We start from the raw sequence: 19,165 nt of genomic DNA on the forward strand, positions 1-19,165 counted from the left end.
GTCGCTCAGTGGCGCTTGGGGCGGACGGACTTGCGCTGGAACGTGATCTTCGACGAGCGCTCCTTGCGGGCGGCACGCACCTTGTTCATGTGGTTCACCGTGAACGCCATCTTGCGTGCGCGGCGGAAGGCCACGTTGGCGAGGTCGGGGCGCACCGCGGCGACGGCCTTGCTCACAGCGGAGGCCTTCACGCCGGCGTCCATCACGGCCTTCTGGTACATCGACTTGGGCTTGTTGCCCGCCTCGCCGTTCTTCGTCGTCACGACGATGCGGTCGCCCTTCGTCTTCACCACGGCGGCCTTCGTGTTCAGGAAGCCGGCGTGGCGCTTCGTCCAGTTCGCGTTGTTGTTGAAGGGATCGCTGCTGAGGCGGATGCCGTTGCGCTTCTGAAGGAACTTGCTGTTCTGGCGAACCACCAGCCACTGAAGATCGGTGGAGTGCGTCATGGCTCCTCAAGATATCGGGACCCTTTGTTGTTTGGGGCGTGCACGGGGATGCCAAGCCAAGAGAGAAACAAAGAAAAGTCAACAAGGAAAAGGAGCCGCGCAGAAAAGATAGACGTCGGGGAAGACAAGGGGTCAAGAGTCTCAATGAAAGAACAAAATCACCGTTCGCAAAAGTGGTGGGTACACGTGGGCCTCGTCAGCCGCCCCACCGTCGTTACTTCAAGCAGAGGAGGGGGGAGGGAACGACGGGTTCTACCACCGTCAGTCGGGCAGGAGCCAGTTTCAAAAAAGCAACAACGGAAAAGCAAAGAGTACCGCCCAGCCATGTTGCCTTCCACTGCCGCGGTGTCCTTGTGCATGCTAAAAGGCCAGCGCGGTGTGAGAAAACCGGCCCTTGTGACTTACGGTGAATGGAGAAGATGGGAAAGAAGAAGGCGAAAACCATCGGCGGAAGAGTGAGGTGCAAGTCTCAGACCAAAACAGCACCGAACACAAAGGAGGGTTGAAGGGCAAACTCAAACCCATTCACCACACACACACAGAGAGAGAGAGAGAGCGAGAGAAGTGCGAGGCACACACGTGTAAATAAAAGCAAGATAAAGGTAAAGGAGACAAAAAAAAAATGATACCTTCATTTTGTACTTGGCATTGTGTCAGTTTCCTCTGCATACCCTCCTCATTGGCTGCTCTAATAATGGGTGTATTCCCCGGCACTCTCCTTCTGGGATGCAGGCTCGGATCGCCGACGCAGGCAGGCGGGCGGGCGGGGGGTCCTGCTGTGGATTAACCCCCCGCACTGCCCCTGTTGCCCCTGGCGGCCTCATCACACAGCCGCCTTTTATCCCGTGCCCGCCTCTTCCTGCCCTGCTTCTCGCTTCTCCACTTCCTCTCTTTTATTTACTACAGACAACGTAATCCCTCCTCTGCACAAAAACGAGTAAAAAAAAAAATTCAAACACCGCCACCCCTTTTTGTTTTCCTTTTGAATTTTCCTTCCGCCTTCTAAATGCCTAATTTTCCCATCCTCGAATTTTTGGTTTTTTTTTTCCGTACTCTTGCTCGCTTTCCTTGTCGGTTTATTGACGCCTGTGAGGTGTTTCTGCTCCCTTGCCAGTCAGCCCTCTGCAACGTACGGCTTTTGTTTTTGTTCTTGTTTTGACGCCAGCGGGGTTGGTCCAGAGCACGTTTCCGCTTTCTTCGTGCCGCTGCCCCGTATTCCCGGAGTTCGGCGTGCGGAGCTTCCCCAGCCGCAAACAAACTCGCCCCAAGCGCCCCACCCCCCCACCCCCTCCCCCACACACACACATACAAAAGACACACCACCCATCCGGATTTCTCCCTTTACCCCTCCGCCCCTCCCGAGCTGTTCCCCTCCTTGCCGCTGTTATTATTAGTATTCTCATCATAAGAAAATATATATATATATATATTTCTTTTCTTTGTGCCTCTTAAGCGCACCCCTTGTTCCCCTACCCCTTCTTTTGTGTGGTTGCCTGCCTCAGCCTCACGAAGACAGCTTCTTCTTGCGGAAGTACTTCACGCGGCACTGGCTGGACGTGGGACCGACGACCATCGTGTGGTAGTCGGGTTCCGGGACCTCCTCCCGCAGCAACTGGAAGTCGTAGTCGCGGAAGGCAGTGGCAAGAACCGTTTTGACCTGCAACAGACCAAACTTCTGCCCAATACATTTGTGCACACCGGCACCGAAGCCGACAAAAGCCCCCTCAATCTGCTCCTCACGCTCCGGATCCCACACGCGTGGATTTGGGAACGCCTCCTCGTCCTGGTGTGAGAGCAAGGGTGAACAGGCGATGATATCGCCTTTAGGAACCACGTATGGGCCAACCTTCACCTCGGACTTTACCATGCGCATGAGCATTAAGAGTGGAGGATCACGGCGAATAGATTCCCGGGCGCAGCGCTCAGCAAATGGCATCTCATCCATGACATTATCATAGTTCAACTGTGCCGGGAATTCGTTAATCTCCTTACGCAACTTTTCCAAGTGTCTCTTGTTCTTTGGGTGCATGAGATGCAGCATAGACCAGGCCGTGGTGATAGTCGAGGTGTGCTGACCTGCAAACATGGCGGCAACGATCATGCCACACACCTCATGAAGCGACATGGGGGTGCCGTCACGGTACACGGCTTTAAGAAGCCCAGCCAAGAGGTCCGAGGTGTTGGCATCTTTGCTCGCCTCCTCCTTCTCCCGGGCAATAATAATCTCGCTCAAAATTGACTGAAGTTCTGCGCGAGCCTCTCGGCAGCGAGCCGAGTGTGGCAGGGGCAAACGCAGCAGCCACGGAACAAAGACAGCGGCGGGGATTAGGCTGCTTTCCATCTTGGCCAAAAGCTGAGCAAATTGTCGGGCATTCAGGCGTTTGCGAAGATCCTCGCCAAAGAGGCACTGACAGGCCGTGTTGATGATCATGGCACTACAATCCTCGAGAAGGTTGATCTCCCCCTCTTCCTTATTCCAATTCTCCGCCATGAACTTGCGAACCTCGTGCTGGATCGCAGGGACAAAGTTCTGAAACTTCGCAATGGTCAATTCCTCCGCGAGGATGTTCAGCTGCTCCCGCATCCTCGGGTACGTCGCGGCGTAGGCGACGCCCTCGCCAAACACGGGGACCATGAAGCTGTACACCTCACGTGGGGAGAGGATCTCATTGCGGGGCAGGAAAAACCGGCTATGCTCACGTGGATCGCCCACAATCGTCAGACGTTTTCCCGCAATGTTGATGGTGAAGATACCAGACTTAAGCTCACGCTTGCATCGCTGCATAAACCCCAGCGGGTCATTGCCGAACTGCACAAGGTGCCCTACAAAAGGCACCGACACAGGATACACGGGCGGGTCTGTTGGCCGGGTAGTGTTGAATGACTTGACAAAGTACACCGAGTACAGCACAAGAGCCGTAAGGCCAAAGATGAGAACCTCAAAAAACATTTTGACGCTTATCACCCCAATAGTTGCGTATTTGTGTGGGCGTCACACTGTTCTCTTCGGTTTTTTTTACTTTTCTCTTGTTAGTTTAATTCTTGTATTTTATGTCTTTTTTTTCTATTTCTTTTACTTCCTTGCGCATGCGCAACGAGAAGGTGGGGGAAAGCAAGCAATCAGCGGGCAGGCAAGAGAATACCCACGGCGGTTGTATTTTTATGCTGCACCTCCCCGACATGACGGGGGGCACGCCACGCACAGACACACGCGCATGGTGGGTGCGTGGATGGGGGGCGGGGAGACGCCGGGCCGCAGCCATATCGTGTCAAGAGACGCAACACCGCCGAAGGGGAAGTATAAACTTAAGCAGAACCCTCAGCTGCCTTTGCGCGCCGTGAAGAGGAGACGCGGAGCGACGTTGCAAAGAAGGTTGGCCTTCCAGCCCCAATGACTGAAAAGCAGGCGGAAACACACTCTTGCACACGGGCACAGAGCAAGACTGTTGGCAAAAGCAAATGAAAAAAAAAAGCAAACAAAAAACGACGACGGCGACAACAACAAGGAATACTCCGAGGGCGGGGCGTGACCCAGGCAAACACCACACCGTCGGCAGACCATCTTCACATGCCAAGTTGCGGCAGCAACAATATAAATGGTCCCCACAAAACAAAAACAAAAAAACAAGGGACGATGTTCCCCTCCTACGTATCCAACTTTCCATTCCAGGGGTTTGTTCCCTTCTTTGCTCGATGCTTCTAAGATAGCCACTCACACCCACGCGCGCGCGCGCGTGCACACACAAACACACATACAGAGCGGTTAAAGCAAAGACAGGGACAGAGGCCATTGGCAGCCAATGGTACCCGCATTGGCCCCTTCAATAGGCACACGTAAAGAAATAGCGTCCAGCGCCTCACTCCCTCTACTCGCGCCCAAAAATATACCGTATTGGGCTTGATTTTCTTCTTACTCCTCTTTCTTCTTACTCTTCCTAAGCAGCAGCTTCTTCATGCGCCTGGAGCTCTTTAACAGCCCCGGCTGAAGCACCGTCCCATTGGGAATCCCGCACGACTTGCCGCCGCTTTCGCATGATGTATTCAAAGGTTGTCATCCCGAGGCGACGCAGCATGATGTGGAAGCCAAGCAGCTGCACGAGAGGTGGCACCGCAGCCAGCATGAGTACGCAGAGCACGAGAGGGGCAATGCGAAAGAACCACGAGTACGCCGACAGTTGCGTCCACCATTTTGCCAAAAGAACAACACCAGAGATAAACGCCAGCAACATGCTGAGAAGCGCAGAAACGATGAAGCCAATAAAAAATCGGTAATTTTTCTCCCCAATGCACACATTCAGCCATTTGCAGTGGTGATCAAATCCACTAATGCACTTGTTGCACGCTTTACAGTGCCTGGAAGTCAAGTTTGTCAGCCGTCGACAATAGGCACATGATTCCCCCTCATTTGAGATATCCCCGTTTTCGCGAAAAGACAATATACCCCACAAAATGCATGTTGACAGAATAGCCGATCCTGTGAGAGGCACGAGTACCGCCAACTCGGGCAAACTGCTCAAGTATCCACCGTGGCGATACAGTAGACAGTAGGACGGTACGACCGAAATCCAAAAAAGGAAGGTACTAAGCGCCGTCACACTCAAAGCAATTATCTGCAAATAATGAAGCGGCCACTGAAAGGCGTGCCGCCGTCGAGGAGCAAACTGCCAGCTGTCTGGGACTGAACGATCGACACAGCACGATGCACATGGTGGGTTGGAGTAACTCCGCATAAACGATGCCCCGCCACTGTCCGACTCCGAAGCGTGCACAGTCCTCAGTGTTTCCTCCATTGGGGAGTAGCTACCACGCGAAGATCCACGCATCCCATGTGGTGCAATCTCTGGAGATGGGGGAACACACTGCATCACAGGATCCATGTATTCTTCTTTCTCCACCATGAGTACAGGGCGTTCACCATACTCCGTGTTAAACACCTCCCGTGGGCACCACTGTTGCCTCCCCTTAGTAACCAAGACACGGGGAACCGGGTCAGCATTTTCATTGGGTTTGGCCAGGGGCGAATACATACCCTCACGTGGCGCAGCATTCTTCGCCAAACAGGGCTCGTAGTTGTCATTCATGCTTGACCCCTTTTTTTCGATCCCGTCTCCTTCCTGTACTCCCTCCTCGCGAGACTTGACACCACTGCGTGACACTCTATGATGCAGGGGCAACACCGCCGTCTCGTCCCTCTGTGCGCCATTGACGTGGACGGGGACTGGCAGCTGTCTACGTCCGCCAGTAGTGACAAAAACGTGCCTCATCAGATGCCCCTGCTGAGTTGCGCGCCTAGATGGGGAACATCGCGGATCGGAGGCGAAGTTGTCTGCATCCGACTCTTGGCCATCAAACACGGACGTCCTGGGAGGCGTCCCAGAATGGCCCATTCTTTTACTTCTTTTCGTCCTTTCCTCTTCCACCCGCCCCCGCTCAAGTGGAGTCTCCATTACCACCTCAGTCACCTGACTCTGCTGATAAGAGCTGGAAGAGAGGTCTACGCCATTTACTGTCGGATCCCGGCTGTCAATGTTTACCGCGCTCACGGCCGGTGCCAACGTCATCGCCTTCAAACCCTCACTGGCGCGCACACTGCTCCTCCTGTGACCGTGTTTGTGGTGCTTGTGCCGCCTATTTCCCTCGACGTCAGCGTCTGTGCCGGGCACAGCGGCGTCGTCGCTCGCCCTCGAGTGGTGGTGGCTTCGTCGATGTCGGCGATGGTGTTCCTGCCGCTGCCTACTCGTCTCCCCCTGCTCCGCCGTTGCCAATTCTATCCTGCTGTCGCTGAGCCACGAGCCCAGCCGCCGGCCGCTGCCCCCAGCCGTGCGTTGCGCCGCGCCGACGCTTGTGACTTGCGGGGGGGAATGGGGGCGGGCGTGTGACGAGGAGGAGCGGTGCAGCGAAGCGCCGGCCGCCGCCTCCTCCCTTGACGGCCCCCCGGCTGACGAGGGAAACCGCCACTCCTTGCCGTTGGGCTGTACCATCGCTGCGCCGCCGCGGCTTGGTGCCGGCCACGTTGGCTCCCTCCGCCCCGGGGTGCCCCTGAAAGCGTCAACTCCCCTCCCTTCCTCTCCTCCTTCCCGCCAGTGTGGAGGGGATGCGGCGGGGCGAGCTTCGCTCAACGCGTGGGTGGTGGCGGTGAAGGTCTCACACCTCCTCTGCGCCGGAGAAAAAAAGAGTGGGAAGGAGGAGGCGCAGGACAGATTGACCCTCCGCCCACGATTGGGTGGCGGTGCGTGGGGGAGGAAGGAGAGAGCAACAGCCGGAGAGTGGAAAAGAGAAGGAGGGAAGCAACCGGCCCACGCGCGCGATAACACCCGGCACGCGGAGAAGTCACAGCGGCGAGACAAGGCAGTCAAACAGATATCGCACAGGGGCGGCCACCCAGCAAAACCAAAAAAAAAATATAGAAAACCTCACCAGTGAAGGGGGAAACGGAAAGGTAGAAAGGAAATTCACAGAGTTCGCACAGCGACGAACGGGCTCTCCTCCCCACTAGACACCAGTGACAATAACACTGCGCGTGTGCAGTTACATGTACATTATAAAAACAAATAAACGGCCAACACAAAAACTTTGCGCCACCTGTGGCGGGAAGGAAAAAGAAAAAAACGTGCGCGCATGGTTGTGCATGCGCGTGTGTGTGTTTTTTCTTTTTTTCATTTTCAGCACAACTCGCCCACACATCGCACACAAAAAAAAGGAGGGAAAATCGCTTAATGCAAATAAAAAAAAAGTGGTAAAAAAATCACATTTATTTCACACAAATCCCTTCAGTACGCGCATACTCGCCTCATGGGCCCCTGCAATCGTACGCCACATGAGGGCAGAAGAAAAAAAACAAAAACAAAAACAAAACTTCCACTACCCACACCTTCCCGCACTTCTGCTTCGTGTGCGTTTGAGTGCATGAATAAGCGAGGAGGAGAGGAAAGGAGAGAGGGAATAAGCCCTCGCCCTCCATATGCTCCGTGCACGAAGCACATGAAAGAAGAAATGCTTTTCAAACATCGAGGTGAGTACGGCGAGTAGCACTGCCTCTAAGTTGACAGGCTAGAATAAAGCTCACCAGGCAAGGGTAAGGTTAAAGCAGGCGGCTTCACACTGTTCGGCCCTCGCTTTCGGATATCGCATACGCTGAGAGAAAGTGCGTCTGTCAGTGATTCGCCCAAGCCACGAACTTCGTCAGAAGAACAAGCTGGCGCTGAGCAGGCCAGGGCGGGAGGATGATCGTAATGCTCCATCGAGTCATCCACCGAAGAGTTCTCCGTCAAAACCCCGCATGTCCTCCCACTGCAAGAGCCAAGCTCCGCGTTGTCTGAAGTGTGTGCAAAGGAGGGGCTGATGCAATTCCAACATGGCGAGACACTATCGATTTCGGTGGAGTTTTCTAAGGAAAGTCGGGGACTTTCTCGCCTCTGCTGCACGCGCCTCTTCCAGGGGAATTGTGTCATGACAGAGCTGGCGCAACTCTCACTCAGGCGCCGTAAGCGCAACGCCTCGTGGGGAGGCGTCAATTCCGCATGAGCTGGCGTCTTTTTGATATTCAACGGTAATGGTAAATAGGCATCGCACAACATGGAGGTAGTTCGCTGCTTTCTGCAGAAGTGGCCCGCCTCGTCCAAGCCAGCGAGCAAGCAGTGCTGGTAGACTACCGAAGCCTCCGTCTCGTGGTTGGTGGCGCAGTCAGCCGCCTCTTCAGTCAGCAGCCCCAGCAGAATTTCAGTGGCATCAATATCCATCTCCCGCTGGCACCCGTGCAACTCAGACGCCGACCACGCAATATCCGCCGCAGAGGCGAGTGGCGGGGCCGTGCCGTCCACCGCCTCTTCCGGCCATGCAGACGAAAACGACAACGATAGGGTTAGGGTTAGGGGAGGCGAAGTTAGCGGCTGTGGGACAGCCGGAAAAGCGTGTACTGCAATGCGCCTCAGCGTGTCACGCCACAGACGGAAGCTTCCAATGGGCAAAGCCATCCACCAAAGAAACATCTGCATAAACACACCTTGCCATTCCTTTCGCTTTCTTAGCCTTAAATTTGGATTTAGTACTCTCAATAGAGGGAAGTTGCCGTGTGAGCCGGAGACCCACTTCGTCAGCATCATTGTGCGCAGCAGCAATGTCACCATCGGAGTCAAGAGGCCTCCCTGTGACGCCGTAAAGCACTTCTGCGGCGTTGCAGAAACCCCCATTGATCCATTCATAAATATATTCATCAATTTGGCATCGCACGCCAGCAATTTCGTCAACAACGTGCGGAGAACCGTTGTACTGCGCTGCATCCAAGTCCGGGCCGTATCCCCGCTCCTGCGACGCGCAACGCAGCATATTGCACACTCGTAGGCATGTAGCACCCGAAGGATGGTGGCGTACAATAGACTTGAGTGTGCCTCGGAACGCCGTGTCCCACTGAGATGCGTCGGCTCTCGTCCCCCCTCCCGCCCTCGAATCAAAAACCGAATAAGAAGCAGTACCTCCAGGAGAAGCACCGCGTGCCGGGCCGCACTTACAAAAAGCTCAAGCCATGGTCCACCATCATCAGTGCCGCCTTCTTGCAGGTATTCAAACGCCCTAACTACAGCTCTACTAACAACTAGCATCAGCGTGAGGCTTCGCCCCTGTTCCGCACCTCTGCGTCGCGGCGTCGCACCGTCCGAGCGAGGGCCCCGGCGCACGTTGAAGACGGCGACGGCGTCAACAGTTTCCCCTCGCGGAGGCGTCGCAGTGCAAGTTTCGGCAGGCGTCGTGCGAAGCGATCGCGCGGTGTCCAATGCGGCGTCCAACTCAACACCCATGAGCAGTTGGAACAGGAACAATGAGCGGCTCCAGAGGGACGAAGCGAGGAAGTCTTCGATGTGGGTCCGCGCCTGACAAAAATGGAGAGGCGTTACGGGTGCCAAAATGTTGGTCTCGGCGTCTTCGTCGATGGCGTCGTAGGCTGCAAGAGTCCGGCCAAGTTCCCCCTCCCCCGCGCCCATGCAAAGGCCGGACGACAAGCAGCGCAGTATGATGCCCACCCCCTTCGCTCTGCTCACTAAGGCGACTACTCCTCTCTCGTCTGTATTCGCGGCCGTCACGCAACCGGCGGCCGCCCATGCGTCCGCGGACGACTTTGTTCCCCCCGCCTTCGCTGCCATTGACCAGGCGCGTCACAGCAGAGTGCCGGCTCAAGAAACAACGTTCTCCCTGTCTGTGCGGCGAGCGAAAGTAAAAGAGGAAAAGTGATGAATATAAAGGCAGAAAACTCCAATCCTCTCTCGTGGTGCCCCTGTGCACCTCCGCTCGCTCTCCGCCTCACTCGCCGCTGGGCAGAGACCGCCACGCAAAGGGCACAGCCACTCCCTATTCCACCCGCTTGCCTCTTCTTCTTTTTGTTGTCCTTCTTAAGTTTCCTTGGCTGCTGAATGCCGTTTTTCGTACGTATGTGTGTGTGTGTGTGTGTGTGTGTGTGCGTCGCTACTCTCCTTTTTTGAGGCACCGCGCCTCACCACCAGTCTCTTCCCTCGCCAAGCAGATGTTAAATGTGCCAGTATTCTGCCGCGCGGTTTCTTCAGAACCAAGCACTGTGCGTATACTGCGGCAATGCCGCTTGTTATGTGAGCGGGGTTGGTCTTCCCTTGCTTTTTTTTTTGCATTCCGAGTGGTGCACACGGCACACCGCCCCACGCACATGCACGGGGAGACATCCACCGAGCGAAAAAAAAAAAAGAACATCGGAAGAAGCGAAACTGAATGCTCAGGCGCACATACAACACGCACTAGAGTAAAAAGCAGGGGGAGCCATGCACTTGGACTTCCCCACAAAGACACGACGCACCCTCCAGGTCCATGCGGCGGCAGCGATTGCCAAATACACACCAGGGCGCAAAGCACTCTGCAAGAATAAAGAAGAAAAAGCCAAAGAAAAAAAGGGATTGGGGAGGGGTGTGCACACCGAAAAGCCACAGCATCGAGAAAAAGAAGCGCCGTGGAAAGCACACAGCAGTAGAGGATTGCTGTTGCGAGTGTAGCGGAACGCCACAAGCCGCATTTGGTGACCCAGAAAAAACATTACAGTAAGTAGGGCGTCCACTTTCGTTTCGCTTCTGCCCACAGTTTTACCGCTTCTTCTGCTTCTCTCTTAATTCTCCTGGTGCCGGGTTGTGGACAAGCACATCTTTCCCTCCCCATTGCTTCCGGCAACTTCTGCCCCGCCGTTCCCCCTCCGACGCGTCAGTCTCCCGCAGCTCCCCGAGAACAGCAGCGCTGTCCCCGCCCGCACAGGTGCATGCCCAAAGGCAGTAGGCAGCAGCGACAAGCCGGTGCCCCCGCCTCTTGCCCAAAGTAAACACGCAGCTGTCAAGAGGCAAGTCAGCAAAGGAAGAAGCGAAAAAGGTGAATGTAAGAAGAAATGCATGTGTAGAGGTAAATGTAAGAAAGGGTTAAGGCCGTTTCTTTCGGCTTCGTTTTTGGTTGCTAAAAATTGCAACCCCAAATACCCAGACGCACGCATGCACCTAGTTCCTCCTCCTTGCGCTGCCACTGCCTCTGTTGCCGATGTCATTGTCTTCCTTGCGGGCTTACATGGATATTCAACTTCTCTTCGGTCCCCCCTCCCTCCCCTTCCTCCACTTTTCAGTTGCTTCTCTCTCTCTCTCTCTCTTTCGTCTTAAGTTACCGTTCGGTACCTTCGTATTCAGTTACTTAGCCTACTTCATTCATCTCCTTTTTTTTTCTTTCCCTTTTCTTGAGGCATCTCCTCCTGTCCATTTTTTTATTTTCTTTTTTTCCTTCGTAACGGCATGACATGACCCCCCCCCTTTCCTTTTCACCGTGTTGTTAACTCCCTCCGTCCCCCACACCGTCAGACCCCGCGCCGCCCCACGCACAGAGAAGCAATACATTTATACATATAAATGTACATGAAGAGGGGTGGACAGAGGCATCCGCGCACACAAACACACACACACACGCCTACTGGACAGGGCGGGGTGCGACGGTGGGGGGCGCAGGGAGGGAGACGTGCAGCGGGAGGGGCGAACGACAAGCGCACACGTCAGCGTGTGTGGGCCCCCATCACCCGCAGAAAGGCAGCCAAACATATATATATATATATATATATTTGTTTTCCCCTGCGCCGCGCGCAGCTGCCACGCACCGTGCACCTGCGAGTGTCTGTTGGCGATGACGGCGGTGCTGAAGAAAAATGCTTCGGTGCTGCTGTTGCTTCTGTTAGGGGGCGGGAGGGGGAGAAAGGCCTCGTTTATATCTCCCTCGCGTTTTCTCTTTGGGCCTCTTGCTTATCCCTCGCCTCCTCCCACGCAAAGACGCACACACAATGTGCTCGCTCCCCGCTCGTTGCTCCCTTCTTCTTCTCCTTTTTGTTTTTGTTTGTGTTGCTTTATTTTCTCTTTTCTCTCTTTTTTTCCGTCTTCTTCGGCGCGCTTCACCGGAACTTAGCCCTGCCGGCCCGCCGCAACACCACCGCCCCGCCAGCGCCGGGTGCTCTAGGCATTTACGCAACCTTCTGCTTGAGGAAGCCGTAGCCCAAGTCCTTGCCCTCCTGCTGGAGGATTTCAAAGTACTGGTTGATCATTGTCACGGCCAGGAGAATCCCTGTGCCGCTACCGATGGCGCCAAGAAAGTCCGCAAAGATGGTGAGTGCCCCGACGCAGAGTCCACCGAAGCTTGCCGCAACAGGGATGTACTTCTCCAGCAGACGCGCCATATCCTCCTCGCTCTCACGAGCCTGCGCGAGCCAGCGACCCTCTGCCACAAGCCGTTTTGCCACATCGCGTGGGCCAGTGTGGCTGATCGTCACCCACAGCTTTGAGAAGAGGGCGCATGAGAAGAGGATGAAGACGACGTAGAAGATACCGTGGATGGGGTCATTCAGCAGCTCATAGAGGGTGGCGGGGGGCGTGAGGTAGTACGCGAGACCACCCACTGGGAACAGCTGACCGCTCTGGCTGTACGCACGCTCCTCCCAACGACCAAGGAGGTTGATGAGAAAGTTGTGTTGTCCAAAGCGGCGGGAGAGAATCTGTGAGAAGAAGTTGATGTTTGACACAACGCTGGCCTGGAGAATAATGGGCATGTTGCTGGTGTAGAAGAGCTTGATCATGTACGGCTGACGATCAGCACCGACGCTGCGTGACTTGGTCATGAGCGGCACGCGGAATCCCTGAAAGAAGACAACAACGGCGAACACCACAAGTGTGGCGAAAATGTTGGTGAGGTTCGGCAACTGTGGACGGTAGAAGGCCTCCTTCAGCGCCCGCACCTTGTCGGAGCGCGACACCAAGAGATGAAAAAAGGCGATGATGGCGCCCTCAAACTCCGCACCACGGCCGGTGTTGATGGTTGACGGGGAGAAGCTCTTCCAGATGATGGTGTCACAGATGTTTGTGGCTATGAAAAGTGATGTGCCGGCGCCAAGGCCCCACCCCTTCTGCAGCAGCTCGTCCAGCAGAATGCAAATGAGTGTGGCTGTCATAAGCTGCACGACGATGAAGCCACACATGATGGTGCCAATCTCCCGCACATCTCCGTACATGCCAGAACTGACGTACGCCAAGGCCTCAACGGCGGTGATGACGAGAGCCGCAATTTTCTGAATTCCTTCAAAGACAGCACGCTCCTTCTTATTGTTCACATCGTAGGTGATTAGCCTCACCCCCGAGAGCAGCTCCATGATCAGTGAGGCGGTGACAATGGGCGAAATACCAAGCTCCATGAGTGTCCCCTTGTTGCTAGCCAGCACCACACGCATCCAATAAAAAGGATCGCTCGCCTGGCCGGGACGGGCACCGTACACAGGAACCTGGCAGCAAACCAGAAAGATGAAGAGTGCAGCTGCCGTCCACATAATACGTTCTTTAATTGGCGGGAGACGCTGCGGGCGCGACACCTCCGGGAGGAGCGCCAAAAGAGGCTGCGCCATCATCATGTAGTTCGTCATCTCCAGGACGCCAATTTATTTCCCTTCTCGTATAAATAAATTTGTATCGCCCTTGACTGTTGCTCGCGTGTGTTTGGCCGGCGCCCGCCCTTCGGGAAGCCACCAAATCCCTCACTTTCCTCCCAGGCGTTGCGGCCGCGGAGAAAAATAAATAAATAAATAACGAAGAGTGACGAGAAAGAGAGAGAAAGGAGGAAAAACAAAATAATAATAATAATAATAATAAATGTGGTGTGGCGTCGGACGCAGAGCAGACACGGTCACTGCCTGTCACGCCGCAAGAAGAAAAAAAAAGGTAAAATGCAGGCACGCCCACACCGCTGCGGTGCCCAAGCGACGACGTCCCCAGCAAAATCCAGAGGATTGCTGATATTAGCGACGATAATAAAACAAACAAGAAAAAATCGCTTGTCTACCCACCACCACCACACACACTATATATATATATACGTGTATGTATGTGTCTGTGTGTGTGTGTGTACATGTGTATCCTGCCACTTCCCCTTCCCCCCCCCCTCTCCTCTCAACGAGTCGTGCGCACCCGCTTTGATTGTATTCCGCCGCCGTGGTTTGTCGCCGCCGTCACTTCCAGCACCGACCGTTGGTTAGGGAGTCGGGGGCGCAGTTGCGGGACAAGACGCTCCATGGAGGCAAACTGCTAAAAACGAGACAGGCAGAAGCCTACCCGGAGATGAACAACGGCCAAACCTCTGCCGCCGCGCCGTTAGGCCTGGCGAAGGGCCAGCGGCTGGCGACGGTGAAAACACACACGCCGCGCCTCGCGCAGAGGCGCACGGGAGAGACGAAAATAAGGCAAAAATCAAAAGAGAGGGGAAGACGCAAAGAACGCGGAAAAAAAAACGAGCCTTCACCAAGACCCACATTGAAATGAGACGGAGGCTGGTGTCAGCGTGTGGGCGAAGAGTGGAAGCAAAAAGCGACCCACAAAAATGTGTCGACAAGCTTCCGCTTATGTGTATTTATGTATTTATGTGTGTCACGCCATGTGCGTGAGTGCGTGATGGTGTGCGTGATAGCGTGTGTGTGTGCCAGCCAGCGCGCGTGCCGTGCAGGCGGACAGTAGAAAAAAAAAAAAAGCCCGCCGTGATAACTCCCTCCACCACTCCGCGAAACGGCAAGCCCATGAGGGTGCCTGCGGTACGGGAGTGGGCCCGGGGGAAGCAAAGCAAAATAACGTGATGGAATCCACGGATGCAAAAAAAGAAAACAAATACAAATACAAATAAGTACAAACAAACGTGGTTGGAAGAAAAACAAATAAGAGACGATGGGGAGGCATGTTGGAATCAGGCATGCAGAAAAAAAAAACGACATATTCACCCACCCGTCAGGATCGCACATAAACAGAAAAACCGCAGGGGATTGAAAGCAACTCGCAGAGCAAAAAAATAAAATAAAAATAAAAATAAAAATAGTATCCCGCAAAACAACAATAAAACTACGGCTGCCTCCACAGTTATTCGTTGCCATCCACCACCTTCCTTGCCTTCACGAGGGTCAAGCCCCATGGTACTGTATTGCGGCCTGTGCGATTCATCTCGGTGCCCCCCTCCCCCGCCCCGACTCTTCCTCGTTTCCAAGCCCCTCCCATACTCACACACACACACACACACACGACGGAGGCAGGCCGGAACGAATGCAGAGAAGGGGACGGCAACAGTACGAAAAAGAAAAAAGAAGTAAACAGCAGCCAACATCCACCTGCATGCCTCCCTCTCCCTCCATCGCTCTCCTCAGAACCTCTCCCACTGACGCTGCCATACTATTTATGCATGTGTGTGAGAGAAAAAGAAAACTAAAAATAAATAGCACACAGTTCTGTGTAAGCGCTTGTAAATATATAGCGTAGATGCGCCAGTTCGTACTCAACGCATGAAGAAGAAATACGAAAAGGAGGAAAACAATGTGCTGACGGGTTTTCATTCTGCCCTTGCCTTGTGTGGACGACGACGGCGCCTTGTGTCCTCGCGCGCAAACTGCACGCTGAGCACTGGCGCCAAATTCGGCTGCCTCCGCAGCCACACCAGGCACCTTCGCGCATCTCCGGATCTCTCGAACCGCAAAAACCCGGACCGGCTGGAGTACGGCACATACGAACGAACCCCAGCAAAACGCTCCGAGAAGAAGTTGCAGCTCAGGATCGTCTCCACTATTGCATCCTCAGTGTCGCCACCTTCGCTGTTGTCGATCGGCGACAATAAAACTGGCGATATGGACGCTTCATCCACTACGAACTCACTGCAGACTGGATCTTCTTTATCCGAGGCGGGTGGCGGTACTGCGTCATCCAAACTCGTTGCAACTGTCATTTGCTGAGTGAGTGGCGTCCCCCCCAATGGGATTTGCCTCACACAACACTTTTGGTGCCGGTGGTGGAAGCGCGACCACCCCTCGGGAGAGAGACTTCGTAGCTGCGGCCCTTGCTGACTCCGCGGCTTGCGTCGATTGCGATATTGCAAGCATGGAGAGGCTTCAGAGTCCCTAGTCGCTGCACCGATTCTATCTCCCTCTCTTCGGAAAGACGCGCCCGGACTCAGCGAGGACGGTGAAACCTCGCGTCGACGACGCTGTCCATTGCCTGTAACCCGCAAAAAAAGTGTACTGCTGGGGAGATCCTTGTCATCCAACACCGCCGACGCAAGAGTAGAATCCCACGCTCCCCGTTGAGAGACTTTGTCAGGCGACAAGAAGGGCGTGTTGCGTGCGAGAGAGGACCCAGTGCCCCGCTGACCCTGAGGGCAGAGAGTTTTTGATTCTCGGCGGCGACATCCAGTTGAAGCTGTCTCTTGCGCAGGCTCCCAACCCCTTAGTGGGCACCCCGCCGCGGTTTCACTGCGTCCCCCGCTGCCTCTCGCTTCCGCCGTGGACCCCCTCCCAGAGGTTCTAAAAACTACTCCCCGGGGGGCAGTGTGCGGCCTCGGCGCCCTTTGGGGCAGCTCCGTGTCTGCGGAGGGGTCTGCGTGATGGTGCCCTGGAAACGAACTAAACCCAACGCGTGACGCTTGAAATAACTCTTGTGGTGCACACTCCATGGTCGTCTGAGCCAAGTCGTGATAATGTTCGGGCGACGAGGGCTGCGAAGATGCAACGAAAGAGTCAAAAGCGGGGCGATACGTCGGAGTACTGAGGGACCACTCCGCCATAAGTATGACGCTGTTCAGCAGCAACTCCGTAGAGCGGGCGGGGTCTGCAGCGCAGCAGTTGTACTCATCGTACGGAACCGGGTAGCGAAACCTTGGCGCAATTGGGGTCCAAGAGCGCAGCAACTGAGGAAAACAATTAAATGCGATGCCTGCAGTGACCTCCAGCCTATAAAACCACTGCATCGCTTGCTGAGCAGACTCTAGCGTTTGGTACTCAGCAAACCCGACGTCGCGGCCACCAGTGCGTTTCACCCGCAGGGAGAAAAGTCCCTCATTGGGCACAAACGGCAGTAATTTGTGACTATTGTCCACAGTTGGCGGCACATTTTTTATGAAAATGGTGCGGGTTGGCGGCAAGCTTAAATTACTCGACAGCTGTGGGGAACACGGCTCCGAATGCCCCTTGGGGCGAGCACGCAATAGTGTCGTGGATGCAGCGGTGACGGTGGTGGCGGAAGGCACTGCTGCAGTGTATGTCGCACCTCGTCTTCCTCCGTCTGACGAAGAAGAGTGACCGGCACGGGGACCACGCATCTTCGGCCACATGGCGTCAAGAAGATGCACAGAAAGTCCTCCCTTTTCCCCACCCACCCACCACCCACCACCTACCCCCTCGTGTTCCCCCCGTGCAGCTCCCCCGCTGAGGCCCTCCCTGCAGCAGCCAGCCTTTCCCTGGCGTGACACACTCTGCCTGCTAGCGCTAGCGATGGGACTTTTACTGCGACACCGTCCGAGAAATGAAGGCCGCGCCCACGGGCCTATACGTGAGCTTCGGGACGGGCCGGGCACACACGCCCACACCCCAAGGCACAGCTGCGCTCGCTCAAAACCGCTCCAACTGAAGCGACAGTCGAGCCAAATGTCTCCTTTATACTCCTATTTGTTTATCCTCCCCCTCTCTAGCGCTACTTACGTGGCCTTGCACGTGTGTTTTTATGTTAATCGCAAAAAAAAGTAGAAGTAAAGACGGGATGGCAGAAAAATGAATAAATAAATAAATAATGTTTTATCCTCCCTCACGCAGCAACGCTTTCCTTCAGCTGTTGTTGCTGTTGGCCTCCCCTGCAGTGACGGAAACGGGTGAGGACGCAACCAACAAGTCATAGAGGCACGTTGAATCCTCCATGCATTCTGTGCGCACTCATTGAGACGAAGACTGACTCACATGCACGCAAGCCTCCTCCTCTCCCGTCACATTCGTCTCCCTTCCTACTTCACCTCCCCCAACAAAGGGTGATGCAACCCTCACGAAGCCCTCATGACATTCACTTTTTTTCATTTCGTTCCTTATCTTGCTCTTCTTCAGCCTCCATCCTTCTCGCTTCACCACAACCGCTGAGGAAGACGGTGCTCCCCGCGTGAATTACTATTCTACTACACAATCTTGACCACACACCTCAGCCGTTTCCCCTCCCCCCTTTACAAGCCAGAAAGGACTGCCCTGGGATTCTTCGCAGCCGCAAGCTCCAGCTTTTCGGCTTCACTTCCCATTCCAAGTTCCCGGAGTTCCTGCGCCACCGCCAGCGCCACCGATTTGAAGCTGTGTCCCGCGGATACCTTGTTACCGCTAACTGTATGATACGTGCGGCTGGCTCCTCCCATCGCTCCGGCATAGGCCAATTCGATTTTCTCCGTGAGTGACACGTCGTTCAGAAGCACCACGCCAAGGGACTCGGGGTGCACAAGAAGCTGGTTGGTAACAACAGATGTGTTTTGCACTTCTGTTGTCATCCCCGCGGCCTCAATCGCCTCCGTTGAGACCTTCCTGAAGAGGTCGTTGACATTATTGTACTTCGTTGCCTGCTTCAGCACAAGGGTGACACGATTCACACCAATCCTTCTTGCATTTGCCACTGCCACCTCCGCGCTCTTCTTAAAGGAATCCGTGGCAGCCTGCACCTCGGCATCCATGCTGATACCTGCAGAAGGAAACACGTCAAGCGCGTCACGCAGCTGCACCTTTTCAGGCGAAGAACGAGGCAGAACGGCGCGCACAAGCACCGTCTTGACACCGGCGTACGCCGGGTCCGGCGAGGCCGGCGCGGTAGTTACTGACGTGTGAACACCAGCAGGCGTCTCCGGCCCCACCACCACAGCATGCTTTTCCGCCACCGAGGCAGCTGTTGCGCTAAGCTTTCCGGCGGTGGCCTTATTGACGATAGCGGTGGCCGCCTGCAGTAGTGCCGCGGAAGCCCCCGCAGAGACGACAGAAAGCTGCTTCGACATGAAGGAAGAGAAATAAGCCAACGAAAGAAAACAAAAAAAACCTTGTAAAACGACCTCCCGCCTGTGCAAAATGACCGCTAGCCGCAAGAAGAAGAGGAAGAACCGGAGAAAGGCATAGCAAACAAGGTAGAAAGAATAACAGCAGGCGCGGCCAGCAGCCAGGCGGCGTGGAGGACGGCGGAAGCGCAAACCTCCCTCCCTCACGCGGCGGTAGATGTTCTCTTTCGTCTCCTTCCCTCCTCGCACTCAGGGGCATTGTTCCGAGCTGGAGGGATGTGTGGGGGTCGTAGGCCCCCAAACGTGACAAAAAAAACGGGAGTGAGGGTGTACCTCCACCGCTAGTCCTCGTCAGGTGCCCTGCGACCCAAAATTCGTAGGTGTCCAGCAGCTCC

At 55.0% G+C, this 19,165-nt stretch overlaps 7 protein-coding genes across 7 annotated transcripts, besides 21 other annotated features; all 7 read right to left on the reverse strand.

Moving 5' to 3' along the window:
* Positions 1–5: 5 nt before the first annotated feature.
* Positions 6–446, reverse strand: Tco025E_02045 (60S ribosomal protein L28; the record flags this gene model as incomplete). Its single annotated transcript, XM_029368980.1, has 1 exon — positions 6–446. The coding sequence occupies one exon, from the start codon at positions 444–446 to the stop codon at positions 6–8; it is 441 nt and encodes a 146-aa protein (XP_029230869.1).
* A 540-nt stretch (positions 447–986) lies between these two features.
* Positions 987–1,017: a microsatellite.
* Positions 1,018–1,193: 176 nt separating this feature from the next.
* Positions 1,194–1,217: a microsatellite.
* A 500-nt stretch (positions 1,218–1,717) lies between these two features.
* Positions 1,718–1,751: a microsatellite.
* Positions 1,741–1,772: a microsatellite.
* Positions 1,773–1,858: 86 nt separating this feature from the next.
* Positions 1,859–1,876: a microsatellite.
* A 74-nt stretch (positions 1,877–1,950) lies between these two features.
* On the reverse strand, positions 1,951–3,396 carry Tco025E_02046 (putative lanosterol 14-alpha-demethylase; the record flags this gene model as incomplete). The annotated part of the gene is made up of 1 exon (XM_029368981.1): positions 1,951–3,396. The coding sequence occupies one exon, from the start codon at positions 3,394–3,396 to the stop codon at positions 1,951–1,953; it is 1,446 nt and encodes a 481-aa protein (XP_029230870.1).
* A 985-nt stretch (positions 3,397–4,381) lies between these two features.
* Tco025E_02047 (putative zinc finger domain protein) lies at positions 4,382–6,427 on the reverse strand (the record flags this gene model as incomplete). The annotated part of the gene is made up of 1 exon (XM_029368982.1): positions 4,382–6,427. The coding sequence occupies one exon, from the start codon at positions 6,425–6,427 to the stop codon at positions 4,382–4,384; it is 2,046 nt and encodes a 681-aa protein (XP_029230871.1).
* An 843-nt stretch (positions 6,428–7,270) lies between these two features.
* Positions 7,271–7,302: a sequence feature (A-rich).
* A 181-nt stretch (positions 7,303–7,483) lies between these two features.
* Tco025E_02048 (uncharacterized protein) lies at positions 7,484–9,580 on the reverse strand (the record flags this gene model as incomplete). The annotated part of the gene is made up of 1 exon (XM_029368983.1): positions 7,484–9,580. The coding sequence occupies one exon, from the start codon at positions 9,578–9,580 to the stop codon at positions 7,484–7,486; it is 2,097 nt and encodes a 698-aa protein (XP_029230872.1).
* A 286-nt stretch (positions 9,581–9,866) lies between these two features.
* Positions 9,867–9,894: a microsatellite.
* Positions 9,895–10,813: 919 nt separating this feature from the next.
* Positions 10,814–10,857: a sequence feature (A-rich).
* Positions 10,858–11,066: 209 nt separating this feature from the next.
* Positions 11,067–11,092: a microsatellite.
* A 55-nt stretch (positions 11,093–11,147) lies between these two features.
* Positions 11,148–11,215: a microsatellite.
* Positions 11,216–11,373: 158 nt separating this feature from the next.
* Positions 11,374–11,394: a microsatellite.
* A 128-nt stretch (positions 11,395–11,522) lies between these two features.
* Positions 11,523–11,544: a microsatellite.
* Positions 11,545–11,800: 256 nt separating this feature from the next.
* Positions 11,801–11,849: a microsatellite.
* Positions 11,850–11,937: 88 nt separating this feature from the next.
* Positions 11,938–13,383, reverse strand: Tco025E_02049 (putative SEC61-like (pretranslocation process) protein; the record flags this gene model as incomplete). Its single annotated transcript, XM_029368984.1, has 1 exon — positions 11,938–13,383. One exon carries the CDS (start codon positions 13,381–13,383, stop codon positions 11,938–11,940), a length of 1,446 nt encoding a protein of 481 aa, XP_029230873.1.
* Positions 13,384–13,578: 195 nt separating this feature from the next.
* Positions 13,579–13,609: a microsatellite.
* A 209-nt stretch (positions 13,610–13,818) lies between these two features.
* Positions 13,819–13,873: a microsatellite.
* A 516-nt stretch (positions 13,874–14,389) lies between these two features.
* Positions 14,390–14,454: a microsatellite.
* Positions 14,455–14,595: 141 nt separating this feature from the next.
* Positions 14,596–14,637: a microsatellite.
* A 149-nt stretch (positions 14,638–14,786) lies between these two features.
* Positions 14,787–14,818: a microsatellite.
* Positions 14,819–14,992: 174 nt separating this feature from the next.
* Positions 14,993–15,019: a microsatellite.
* A 304-nt stretch (positions 15,020–15,323) lies between these two features.
* On the reverse strand, positions 15,324–17,093 carry Tco025E_02050 (uncharacterized protein; the record flags this gene model as incomplete). Its single annotated transcript, XM_029368985.1, has 1 exon — positions 15,324–17,093. One exon carries the CDS (start codon positions 17,091–17,093, stop codon positions 15,324–15,326), a length of 1,770 nt encoding a protein of 589 aa, XP_029230874.1.
* Positions 17,094–17,129: 36 nt separating this feature from the next.
* Positions 17,130–17,158: a microsatellite.
* Positions 17,159–17,527: 369 nt separating this feature from the next.
* Positions 17,528–17,549: a microsatellite.
* A 417-nt stretch (positions 17,550–17,966) lies between these two features.
* Tco025E_02051 (uncharacterized protein) lies at positions 17,967–18,773 on the reverse strand (the record flags this gene model as incomplete). Its single annotated transcript, XM_029368986.1, has 1 exon — positions 17,967–18,773. The coding sequence occupies one exon, from the start codon at positions 18,771–18,773 to the stop codon at positions 17,967–17,969; it is 807 nt and encodes a 268-aa protein (XP_029230875.1).
* Between the last annotated feature and the right edge of the window lie 392 nt (positions 18,774–19,165).

The sequence above is a fragment of the Trypanosoma conorhini genome (assembly GCF_003719485.1).
Source record: "Trypanosoma conorhini strain 025E chromosome Unknown Tco_14.4_contig_00075, whole genome shotgun sequence".
NCBI classification, from domain to species: domain Eukaryota; phylum Euglenozoa; class Kinetoplastea; order Trypanosomatida; family Trypanosomatidae; genus Trypanosoma; species Trypanosoma conorhini.